Consider the following 13,287-nt stretch of genomic DNA (forward strand, 5'->3'; position numbering starts at 1 on the left):
TGGGCTGAACCTGACAGTGAAATTCACACTTGGACAATTTAGCATATAGCTGTGCCTCAAGCAATTTTTCCAATACTTTCCTCACCAGCTTCACATGCTCCTCCAATGTTTCAGTGTAGATTAAAATGTCATCCAAGTATACCAACACTCCTTTGTATAAAAATTAATGCAGCACCTCATTAATGAGCTACGTAAACACCCCTGGGGCCCCTGACAATCCGAACAGTAAAACATGGTACTGGAAGTGGCCCAGCGGGCAACGGAACACCATTTTCCATTCATCTCCCTCTTTTATCCACACCTGAAAGTAAGTGTCCTGCAAGTCTCCTATGCCGGCGGCCCCACGGCTCTTCCTCCCTCTCATCAGCTCATTCCCATGCCTGTTATCACCCAGGACTCACTGCATCCTGCTCCCAAGTTTGCCGTTGCATAGGACTTGGACTCGGCAACGGGGGAGGGGATAGGGTGTCCCTTCGCTCTTTGGCCTCCAGGTAGACCTGGGATTCCATCTCAATCCACCTCTGTCTGGGACGGGGCAGGGTGCTCCTTCTCTCCTCTGCCTCCCAGTGGCCCTGAGGTTCCCGTTCAGTCTGCCTCTGCCAGATGGTTGTTTCAGCAGGCACAATAGCCATCATGAGCCTTATCTGCTCTTTCAAGTCCTGCACCTTGTTGTCCAACTGCTGGACCCTGCGACTCTCATCTCTGGGTACCATAAAACCCTTCACACCTCCAATGGTTCTCGACCACCTGGGCTGGTCCGGCAACTCCAGCAAGGGTTCCTCAGGCATCTCCCAGAAGTCCATCTCACTGTGGTTCCCATCATTGCGCTAGTCGTCTGGCTGGATCCTTTCTTTTTACCACCAGCTGTGCCTCAACCGGCTGCGACGGGATGAAAATTTCTTCAACCTCCAGGGGTGGGGATGGCCTCCTCTCACTTCCACATACTGCCCCAAGCTCTAGTTCAGTGATGGTGGCTTCCAGGGGCAGCAGCACTTTCTCTTCCTCCGCTGGTCGGATCTCCTGCTCCTCGGAGGTCACAATGATTTGCTGGACTTTCCTCAGTAAATTACTTTCTCGGGAAAAATCCGAATTAGGGAGTTTTAGCAAAATGCCAGGTCTACGATGTTCAAGCCCCAATACAGACTAATCTCTTGAAATCCAAAGCAGATTCAAACAAGACTTCATTTATTGGAGAACATGTAGCTCTAAGGCAACCATTGCTAAAACTAAAGCCCACGTAATTTTCCCTCTACGTTACCCCCCTTGTCCCCACTTCCACCTAGGCGCCACTTTTGGTTCTCACAGATGTGTGGCCTTGTGCATTCCAAACCCTAATAACACGTCTTCTTCCTGGCCTTCAATCTTCTTGAGGTGCTGTCTGCTTTCACCCCCCACCTTCACCAATGAGAATGGCAGAATCAAAGCAAGCTAAGAAAACATTCCCTAAAATCAAAGTATACCATGGCATTTACTATACTAATAAAACAATCCTCTAGTTGACATATATCTTGATTGCTGCAGATTCTGACAAGAAGAATGGCTGGCTTGGATAGAAAAGTTCTGTCATTGATATTTTTCTATAACCTTAGGAAGAAAATAACAGTTTTTTTGAGATCCGTCTCCTCTCCCCACACACATATACAAATACAGTTTTAGGATTTAAGCTAATTGCATTTTCTCCTTATTCTTTTGCTGTCTTAACAGAGGAAGTAAACCTCCCCCTATAGTCCTATAGGGAAGATGAAGCTGGGAAGACACTGATTCTTTACCTTTTAGCCTCTTCACCACTATGGACTTTAGAAGTAGAAACAGCAAGCAAGGGACTTCCTCTATCTTTCTTACTGGTGAAACAACTGATACTCCCATTGAGTCAGTCTGTTTTCTCAGAACATTTTTTTTCCTTTTTTCCTCTACCTGACAAGACGTAAGTTTCTTATCATAGCCTGTAACTTCATTAAAAAAAACTTTATCTTTTTTGGATCTTAAGCATGTATCTCAAGTTATTCTTCATGAGATTTGTTCTAATCATGTATGCATTTTCTCCTATATATGAATGGGAAGATTCTAAGCATAATTATTTCAATATTTTCTCTACAGACCAGCCACCACCATTGATTTTCAGGTTATGAAAGATTGTGAGTCTGTAATTAATATGGGAAAAGCTGGGGTACATTCCTCCTATGTGGTAAACCTGTTTTTTCCACTGACTTTTATCAATTTTTAAAAGTAATTTTATTATTTATTATTTTAAGATAAGAACAGTAAAAAGTAACAGAAACTAATATAGGAGATAAAGAATAAGAAAGAAAAGAATGAAAAAGAAAAGAAAGAACAAAGTCAAAAGTGCAAAAGGAAAGAGAAAGAAAGAAAGAAAGAAAGAGTACAAAAAATAATGATTTCAAACTTTCCTCACAACAGATATAAGTATCAATTTATACTAAACTGTTATTCTAAGTTTACAAGATAACTTTCTTTCTTCTATTAAGAGGTATTATTTCTAATCATCAAATCGTTACATCAGAATTTCATTTTTTTTCCCTATTTCATGCAAAAAGTCCAAAAAAGACTTCCAATTAGCATTAACATTATTTTCTCTAATCAAAGCCATCAGCTTCACCATCTCAGCCAACTCCATCAACTTCACTATCCATTCTTCCATTGTAGGTAATGTCAAGTCTTTCCACCTTTGTGCATATAAAAGCCTTGCTGCCGTTATCATATATAGAAACAAAATTCCATGAGTTTTTCCAGCTGTTTATTCATCAATCCCCCAAAAAAGGCCTCTGGTTCCAATACTATATTAAACTTTAAAATCCTCTGAATTAAGATATTGCATTTGATTCCAAATTGTTTTAGCTTTTTTACAAACTAAAACATGATAAAAAGCCCCCTCTTCTTGTTCACTTTTCCACTATAAATTCAAAGTACCTTTATAAGTTTTAGATAATTTTTCTGGTGACAAGTACCAATGATACATCATTTTATAAAAATTCTGTTTAAGTTTATAACACAATGTAAATTTCAGTCCTTCCATCTACATATTGTCCTATTATTCCATCGGAATATTATACCCAAAGTTTTTTGCGCACTTTATCATGCATTCTTTGACTTGTTCATCTTCTGTTTCTACCTTTAATAAAAGTTTATACATGTTAGCAATAACATGTTCATCATTAGTACATAATTCTACTTCAAATTCAGTCTTACCATGTTCAAAACTAAAAGTCCTTTTATCTACTTTAAATCTTTCTTGTAATTCTACATATGAAAACCACTGACATGTATAACCTTCTGATGTCAAATCCTCTCTTGTCTTTAATTTAAAATCCCCTTGAGAAAATTCCAATACATCAGCATAAGTTAACCATTTATGCTTAGTTATCATTTCTTTTCTGTAAAAAGAGAACCATCATACCGCGAATAGCCATGCCACCCAAATCTTAAATCATGCCCTTCTAGTTCTAATAACCTCCTATTTCTCAAACTCACCCAATCTTTCATACAAACTAAACAACAAGCTGCAAAATACATTTTTATTCCAGTAGTCCTAAATGTCCTTTTTCTTTAGGATCTTGTAACACTTTGTACTTAATTCATGGCTTTTTACCTTGCCACACAAACTTAGATAAATCTTTATGCCATTGTTTAAATGGAACATTGGTTGTCACAACCAGTACTGTTTGAGACAAAAATAACGTTCTAGGTAAAACATTCATATTAATCACAGAAATTCTTCCAAACAATGACAAGTGTAATTTTTTCCCATCTTAACACATCTTTTTTAATTTCGTTCCATGTCTTAACATAATCATTTTGAAATAACATATAACTCATATTTGTCAGATTAACACCGAAATATTTAATCTTTTTTTTCAATCTTAAAACCAATCTTGTTCGTCAATTCTTCTTGAACTTGTATCTTCATATTTTTGTTAACATTTTTGCCTTTTGTTGTCTATTAACCTTAAAGCTGGCTAAAGCACCAAATTCTTTTAATTTTCTCATTGAAACTTCAATCCTCTTCAAGGGATCTTCCAACACCAACACCAAATAATCTGTGAAGGCTCTCAACTTGTAAGTCTCTTTTTTAATTTTTACACCCAATATCCTCTCAAATGCCTTATATCTTTATTCAGAACTTCAAGAACTAAAATAAACAAAAGAGGGGATAGTGGGCAGCATTGCCTTGTTCCTTTTTGCATCTCACACGGTTTTGTTAAATCTCCATTAACAATAATTTGTGCTTCCTGTGAAGTATAAATCCATTTCATTCCTTGTATAAAATTCTCTCCAAAGTTAATATCTTCCCATTTTTTTAAAAAAAGGTCAATTTAAATTGTCAAAAGCTTTCTCTTCATCTAGAAAAATTAACGCAGCTTGTTTTTCATTATGCTATTCCAAATATTCTACTGTATAATGTCCAGCACTGTTCTGACATTATCTTACAATTGTCTTTTAGGTAAAAATCCACATTGGTCTTCATGAATAAATTCTTGAAGAATTATTTTTAGTCTGTCTGCTAAGATCATTGCAAATAGTGTAATTTATAATCATTATTCAATAGGGATATTGATTTGTAGTTTTTAGTTTCAAATCTTGTCCCTCTTTAGGTAATAATGCTATATTGGCCTCTTTCCAAGACTCAGGCATCCCATCTTCCACTAAAATAGAGTTCACTGTAGTTTGGAGCAGTTGTAGAATTTCATCCTCAAAACATTTATAATAAGTACCTGGTAGTCCATTTGCTCCTGGTACTTTCCCTGGTTTAATCTTTTTTACTTTTATGAATTATTTTAAAAATATCTTAGGTAGGGCACCAACAGTTCTTTTTCCTGGGCTTCTTCCTCCCATGACTTTGAGGCTGAATACAGGCTTGATCATACATATTGTGGAATATGGCAACAACAAACTATTTTGCAGCACCTTTTTTTTCCCCTTATGCCTTAAGTTAAATTAATTTCCTAATGGATTCACACCATGTACAACTAGATGCCTTTCCATGTAACTGGGAATGTTCATTGGATCAGCAGTTCCTTCTTCCATTTTCTCCTCACATTTCCTTGACCATCTTGTAGCAAATAAATTCTTGATTGATGACTCAAATTAAATTTTCTTCATAACAGTTTCATACTGTTAGGTAAACTCCCATTTCCTAAAAATGCTTATCTGAGAAACAGTTGTTTGCAACATCATTTCCTCATATTTCATTGTTTTAATGAAATGCAAAAACCAGGAGTAAACAATGTGTTTATGATATCAACAGGCCAATAACTTTGAGATAAGTAAAGAAATATTTCATTTTGGCAAATCTAGAAGTTTGAATCTGTTCAATATTTTGGAATGATTACAATCCCAAAATACAGCATTTTTTTTTAATGCTAATACATTTCAATTTTGCTAGTATAGTCTATATATCTGATATCTAGATTATTTTCCCCCCACTTAGGAATGGGAGAAGTATAACTTGCAACAACAGCAACAACAAAAAAACTCACTTTATACTGAACAATAGTTTTGTTGATTCAGTATTGATTCAGTATTAACACTATCTAGATAGAATCAGCATTAGAAATGGTAGGTGTGCGTCGAGCAGTTAATATTTTACATTTTTATTGCTTTCACTTTCTCTTTCTCTTTCTCTCTGGTCAAAGTTCTTTTTCTCATTCAATATATTTGCAAGATTTTTCCCCTTACAACAGTTTCAAATTTCCCTTGGATTCTTGAAGAAATTCAACAAAAGGAAAGCAACACAATCACAGAGTCAGCAGCCTTGGGGCCACATTGAAATCACAGGTACTCTTTTCTTTTAACATTTTGATAACATAAGAAACAAGAAAACTTGTTTGGAATTATCTATCAGCTTCAATGCTTATTAAGTAAGGGCTTATTAAGTTACACTAATGTTACTAATTCTGTACACAGTGATGAATGCAGATTTTATTTGGTCTGCATTTTGAAATAGTCCAATCTGATCCATGCCTCACAAATCAATTCAGATTTCATTGAATTTTATGATACAAATCTCAGCTCAAGCTGCACATTTTGAAGCTAGTGGGATCTGAAATAAATAGCCAACATCATTAGAACTCTTAACATATACTCAACATAAAGTAACACATTTAATACTTTATAAGGTATTGAAAAAGGAGAAAAGGATTAACTACTTACAGATCCCATATGATGGAAAAAATTATGGTGAACTATGCAGCATTTTATAGATTCTGTCTTCATCTCCTTACATGAGTGGAAGAAAGATATTTGTATCTTTCTTGGGGGGAAAAATTAACCATAAAACCAAATTTCATAGAAGCCCAACCTCATTCAGAAGCACTGGAACTAGTCACCCATGTAAGCAACCATGTTCCTTTCTTTGTTTAACCATTCAGGGTGGAGAGAATAAACATTGTTTTTTAAACCAAGATCCCCAGCAGAATATGATATCCAGTAGTGGGCATTTATTTGCATATTTATAATGCAAATAAAAAAAGAAATATCAAACATTTGAAGAAAATGGCAAGCAATGTTTCTAATATGTATGTGTTTTGCAGCTGAAAAAGAAATGCCAGATAAGGGAGACAAAAAAGGGATTCCCTGGAATAATATCATAAACATTATCGGTGATATAGGTAAGTCTTATAAAATATGTTTTGTTTTGTTTTCTAAATATTCATTAATAGCTAAAAATGTCAGGCACTATGTAAAATTTAAGCCATGCCAGTCTGTGTTCAGGATGCCCTTATATTTAAATGTTTGTTACTCTTTCCAGCTCTCAGGCATTTTGGTACGCCCCTACCTGATCTCAGCAGCTCCCACTACTGAAATGCTAGGAGGACTGTTAAAAAAACTTAAAATAGAAATGGAGAGTTTCCTTCCAGTATGAAGGAACAGGACAAGGCAGCTTTCCCTGCTGAGCAAACGAGAACCAGTTGGCTGAGGCCTCTCTTTCGTCTTTGCTCATCCACTGGTCAGAAGGAGCAGGTGCTGACTGGTGTTCAATTTGCTAAGAGCACTGGGCTCGCAAAGAATAAACACACCCATGAGTGTAAAGTCCAGGTACTCTAACACATCTAGTACTCATCAGAACAGCCCAGCCAACCTCTAATTCATTTTAATTTTAAAATCAGTTGTTTGGCATAATGTGAAGGTTGTTGATCTGGAAATGGCCTAATTTCTGTATTCTAAGTCTGGCCACAATTTTCAAATATTAATTTGTTCTTCATTCTATTGAAAAATTTATTCTGCTTCAGTTTCAGGATGTCTGAAAATACTACATGGTAAGCCTTATAGCATGTCTTTGGTCTTTTCAATATTCACTAATGGCTAAAAGTGTTAGGCACTAGTTAAAATTTAAGTGAAGTCCATTTCAGCATATAGTATAGACTTCTAAATTAAATGGTTATGACTCTTTCCAGTTATCAGGTGTTTTGGTATAGCCCTAGCTGTGATGGAATGGAATTATGAAGGCCAAGCTCGGGGAGACAAACATTTTCTTAGCTCTCCAGAACCGCATGGGAGGATCAAGAGGATGAGACTGGCACCTCCCTGAGGAATTCACACTGTTGTGGCTGAAGGACTTTGGGAACTGGGGTTTTAGAGCCTGGGAAGATTGATGTCAGGCCTAGCCCAAGAAACTCCAAGAGACAATGCTAATTTGGTCCAGCTATGTTTATTAGTTACAACCTCTAGCAAGAATCTACCCAGACTAAAACCCCAGTTCCCAAAGTCCTTCAGCCACAACAGTGTGAATTCCTCAGGGAGGTGCCAGTCTCATCCTCTTGATCCTCCCACGCAGTTCTGGAGAGCTAAGAAAATGTTTGTCTCCCCGAGCTTGGCCTTCATAATTCCATTCCATCACACTAGCTGACTTCCTTCGTTCCCTTCTTTGTGCTATTAAAACAGGTCACAGTAGCAATGAAATGGAAGGAATAGAACAGTGATGAGGTGTTCATATGCAAAGCACTTTTTTTAGTCAAAACTTTTATTAAGATATATAAAAAGTACAGTTAAAATACAAATCAGAAAGTATAGAAGAGAGAGAAGATAGCATTAAAAGAAAAAGACAAAAACTAAAATAATGAGATCAAGTAGAAAGATAAAACAGAAACTGACTTCTGACTATCTCCAACACAGATATGAATACAAATTAAAAAAAATTAATCTCTTACCACTAATTAATCCAAATCCACATTATTTCTATCAACAGAAACCATCTAATCATTAAATTCCACAATCAAAGCTTCATTTTTTCCCAACCCAAGCAGGTAATCTAGGAAGGGTTGCCATAAGGAGACAAATTTAGAAACAGTATTATCTCTTATTAAAGCTGTTAGCTTCACCATTTGAGCCAAGTCCATTAGTTTAATAATCCATTCTTCCACTGTAGGTATTTGTGAGTCTCTCCATCTTTGTGCATATAACAGTCTTGTAGCTGTGATCATATATAGAAGCAAAATTCCATGTTGTTTCTCCAATCCTTTCTCCATTAAACCCAGTAGGAACAATTTTTTTTTTTTTTTAATGTTCACTTTAAGAATCTTTTGAATAGCAATGCATATCTGGTCCCAATTTTTTTTAGCCTTTTCACAAGTCCACCAAAGATGATAAAAGGTTCCTTCACCCTGTGAACATTTCCAACAAACATTTGTTAAACCAGTATACATTTTTGATAACTTATCAGTAGTTAAATACCAGCAGTACATCATTTTATAAACATTCTCTTTTAGATTATAATTCAACGTAAATTTCAAACCTTTGTCCCACATATTTTCCCATTGTTCCAACATGATATTGTATCCAACGTTTTTAGCCCATTTAATCATACATTCCTTGACTTGTTCATCTTCTAAGTTCATCTGTAACAACATCTTATTATATATATATTTTTTTTATCCTTACTCAATCGTGACTGATTCTGCGGGGACTACCTGCATGAGTCCCTGCAGTTTTCATGGCAAGGTGTTTTGGAAGTGGTTTGCCATTGCCTCCTTCCTAGAGTGGAGCTCAGCTGGCGGATGAAGGAAGGCAGGATTTCCGTGGCTTCCAATCTTTTTTGGATGTACACAACTTCCACATTACCGGCAACTGGTCCTGTCTCCCGTGCAAGGCGCCACCAGTGTTTTTCCTCCCACTGGGGTGAAAGTGCCCATTTATCTACTCGTTGTTGCTTTCGAGCTGCTGGGTTGGCAGAAGCTAGGGATGAGACAGGAGCTCACTCTGCCGCATGGAGCTGGGCTCGAACCACTGAAGTGTTGACCATTTCTGGCCAGCAGCTTCCAGCGTCATTAAGCCGCTGTGCCACAGCATCCCCCAACAACATCTTATACATTTTAGCAATAACATATTCATCATTTGTACAAAGTTGAGTCTCAAAATAAGATATTTAATTAACAAATCTATAATTCTTTTCATCCAACTTAAAACATTCAAACAATTGCATATGAGTAACAGTGACATATAAAACCTTCTGATTATGTGACAGAATGGTTTGATGAAGGCTACACTCGGGGAGATAAGCATTTCCTTAGCCCTCAGCAGGAGTGTGGGAAGGTTAAGAAGATGAGACTGGCACCACCCTAAGGAATTCACGGTGTTTTGGCTTGCTGGCTTGGGAAGCTTAGATTCAGTCTGGAGAGGTTCTGTCTTGGAGGTGGAAGCTAATAAATGCAACAGAACTGTACCTGTACTGTCTCGGGGAGTTCTTTGGGCTGAACCTGACAGATTCTAACTGTTCTCTTGTTTTAAAATTTGGTTCACCCTCCTCAAAATTTAGTCAATCTTCATATTTTAACCACTTCATTTCTCCCACATTTTCTGGACAATGTGGCTATGAAAGTTTTGTTAATTTTTGCTTGTTCAAATATTAATCGACCTTTTCCAAAGAAATTTATTGTTTTTTATGTAAGTTAGAAAATAAATTATCTTTTCATTGTCCAGTAGTTCCACATTTCCTTCTTGAATTTTAGAAATCATTTTCTTATCTCTCTCTTTCCTTAATTTGTATGCTAACCATCTTCCTGGTTTATTTGCAAATTCAGAGTGTCTCTGTTTAGCATATCTTAATTTCATTTCAATTTCTTTCACAGTCAACATTGAAATTTGTTGATGTAGTAATTTGAGTTGATAAACATTATTATTATCTGACGGTTTTTTCTGGAGTTCCTTCTCCTTCAACTTGATCTGATCTAAAATCATTTGTAATTTTTGTTGAGACTTTTTCTTGAGAATACGATTATGATAAATAAAATTACCCTTCATAACCACTTTACTGGTATTCCACACTGTTTTTAAAACTACACCTTTATCTAGATTGATCTCAAAAAACTCCTTTAATTCTTTCTTACAATCCTCCATAACATTTTCTTTTTGCAAAATAGATTCATTCAATCTCCACCTAAAAGACCTAGTACATTTTCTAATTATCATGCTTATAGGATTATGATCTGAAAAAGTCTTTGGTAAAATATCCACTGTAGAGATTTTATTTGCCAAGTCTGTTAAAACCCATACCATATCAATTCTTGAAAAATGTTTATGTCTTTCTGAATGAAAAGTAAAATCTTTTGCCAGTCCATTTTTATATCTCCATGAGTCCATCAGTACTAAATTATCCATTAAATCAAAAAAGGACTTTGGTAATTTTCCTTGCTTGATTTTAATTTGCTTTTCAGATGTTCTATCAATTAATGGTGAAGCAACTCCATTCCAATCTCCCATCAGACACCAACTTTGGTACGAGAAAGCTGACAATTCATTCAAAAGCTGCATTAAAAAATTGCTCTTGTCATCATTCGGAGCATATATTCCTGCAACAATCATTTTAAATCCATGAATCTCCACTTCAACAACTACATATCTACCATAATCATCTGTTAATGACAAACGTGGTTTCAAGTAATTTTTAACATATAATACAGTTCCATTTATTTTCTTCGAATTAGCTGAAACAAATTCTTGTCCCAAATTCTTATTTATCAAATATTTTGTATCTTTCTTCTTTATATGTGTTTCTTGCAAACAAATTACATCATATTTCAATTTATTCAGATAGTGAAAGACCTTTTTTTCTTTTCTGTGGAGCATTTGCCCCATTTATATTCCATGTAAGACATTTCAAAGCCATCTTTATGCAGATGATTCACCACAGTCTTTGGGGATGACAACTGTCTCTTCCCCATGTGTGACCACATCCATTTCCTTAATTCCAGACGTATCCTGTTCCAAGTTGGTTCCAAATCTAGCTAAAAAGTCCTTAGTCTTAGAAATCAAAGTTAATTTAAATCTTTGTTGGTGATAGGCAAAACTTATCCCTTCCAGTTTTTCCCAACGAAAGGGAATTTTATTCTTTTTCAAAACATTTGTCAGAAATGCTTATTCTTTTCTCTTCCTTAAAATTCTTACTGGTGTTTCTTTGAGGACCATTATATCCACACTTTCAATATTAAGTTTAGAGTCAATGTGTGCTTGCAAAATCAAATCCCTTGTTGTTCTCCTAGAAAACTATACCAGCATATCTCTTGGCTTACCATGTACAATTGCATATCTAGAGTTTATACGAAAAACTTTTTCTCTCTCATCTGACATTTTATCTTCTTCCCAGTCAATTAGTTCCACCAAGGCACATGTAAACATATTTGTTAAGTTTTCTCCTTTAACTTCAGGAATTCCCCTAAGCCTTAGACAAAACTCTATGTCTCTCAACTCCAATAATGCAATTTTGTCCAGCTCTTTTTCCCTCTCATTTTCTAGCAAGTCAGCTCTATCCTTAAGATTTTTAATCCCTCCTTCTAATTTCTTCTTCATTATTTCAATTTTCTGATCAATGTTTTGATCTAACCTTTCTTCAAGTTCAAGAAACTTTAAATCAAGTGCTTGAGTAACACTTTGGGTAATAATTTGTGTAGTTTTTAAAGTATATTCTTCAAACATACCTTTTATCCAATCAAGATCACCAGAGCCATGTCTTGTTAATTTTGTAGTGGCCATTCTTCTTCTTTTCCCTTACTTGGAAGAAGAGAGAAAAGAGCTATTTCTTCCTTTCAGTAATCCAATAATCCAAATATAATACTTTTGCTCCCTCCTGTGGCCCACGATAGTATTCCCAACTATCAAATGTAACCAGATATCCAGAACTAGCAACAAAGCAGAGGGGGAGGAAGTCTACAGCCAATCACAGCTTGAGAAAATTGGCAGACCAAAACTTTCCCACAGCATCTAAAAATAGATCGCTCCAACTCCACAGGAAACCACTTAAATAAAAATCTTCCTTTTCAAAAACAAAGGTAAGGCATAGATTAAAAAATACTCTCCTAAAAATATACAAAATTTTCTACAGCACTTTAAAGCTTCCGAGTTGCATGCTCGTATTTCAATCCTTCAGATCCAGTACAACACACTTAGAAATCCCAAAACATAATGAAAAGCCAACCAAAAGAAGAATTATTTTTGTAATGGGGATAGCCTCTTTAAATTCTTTGAATAATAAACAGCAAAGGTGATTTTAGAAGTGGGGTGGCTGGAGGTAATGTCCCTTTAAGGAGGCTTTAAATGCAGCTCCCATAAGCTGTTCCACCCGCTTCCCAGCTGGTCACTCATTGTCCAGTCCCATCCAACAAACGTCCAATAAGCTATAGCCATTTGGAAGACAAGAGGTGTGATTCGAGGCTTCTCCCTGTCCAGAGAATGTGTTGTGTCTCAGAAAAAATTCGAGAGACACCAAGTCTACTACACTTATAATTTCCTTTCACTATTATAATCCACCGGAAGTCAAACCTGTCTTCATATGCAAAGCACCATGCACCTGAGGATGGAATTAGCAAGAAAAAAATTGCTAGTTTATTTCAGCAGTAGATTTTCTCTCTTACACTTTATCCTAGGTTGGTGTGGACTGGTGATATCATAATTCATTTTATTCTTCTGTTCATCTACTGGTCAGAAGGAGCAGCTGCTGATTGGCACTTAGTTCTCTAAGAGCACTGGGCTTGCAAAGAATAAACACACCCATGAGTGTGAAGTCCAGGTATCCTGACAAATCTTCTACTCATCAGAACACAACAGCCAACCCCTACTTTATTTTAATTGTAAGATCAGATGTTGGGCACAATGGGAAGGTTGTTTATCTGAAAATGCCCCAATTTGTCTATTCTAAGATTGGCATAAGTTTTCAAACATGAATTTTTTCTTGTCTCCACTGAAAAATATGTTCTGCTACAATTTCAGAAAACCTCAGAAAAGACAAAGGTAAGTCTGATATATGTATTGTGTTTTGTTTCTATATATTCACTAATGGCT

The 13,287-nt window shown here is 36.0% G+C and overlaps 1 protein-coding gene across 1 annotated transcript in view; it reads left to right on the top strand.

Annotated features, from left to right (window-relative positions):
- The first annotated feature begins 5,659 nt into the window (after positions 1-5,659).
- The window catches only part of LOC107326653 (butyrophilin subfamily 3 member A1-like), a 65,358-nt gene continuing 57,730 nt past the window's right edge, over positions 5,660-13,287 (top strand). Inside the window, exons 1-4 of the mRNA XM_088142881.1 lie at positions 5,660-5,793; positions 6,549-6,626; positions 7,248-7,274; positions 13,216-13,236. Coding sequence (XP_087999007.1) covers positions 6,560-6,626; positions 7,248-7,274; positions 13,216-13,236 — 115 coding nt within the window. The 5' untranslated portion in view covers positions 5,660-5,793; positions 6,549-6,559. The remainder of the gene's footprint in view (positions 5,794-6,548; positions 6,627-7,247; positions 7,275-13,215; positions 13,237-13,287) is intronic.

The sequence above is a fragment of the Python bivittatus genome, unplaced genomic scaffold (genome assembly GCF_059951505.1).
Source record: "Python bivittatus isolate LINGU-HERP-01145 unplaced genomic scaffold, Pbiv_v1 ctg000440_np1212, whole genome shotgun sequence".
Lineage (NCBI taxonomy): Eukaryota > Metazoa > Chordata > Lepidosauria > Squamata > Pythonidae > Python > Python bivittatus.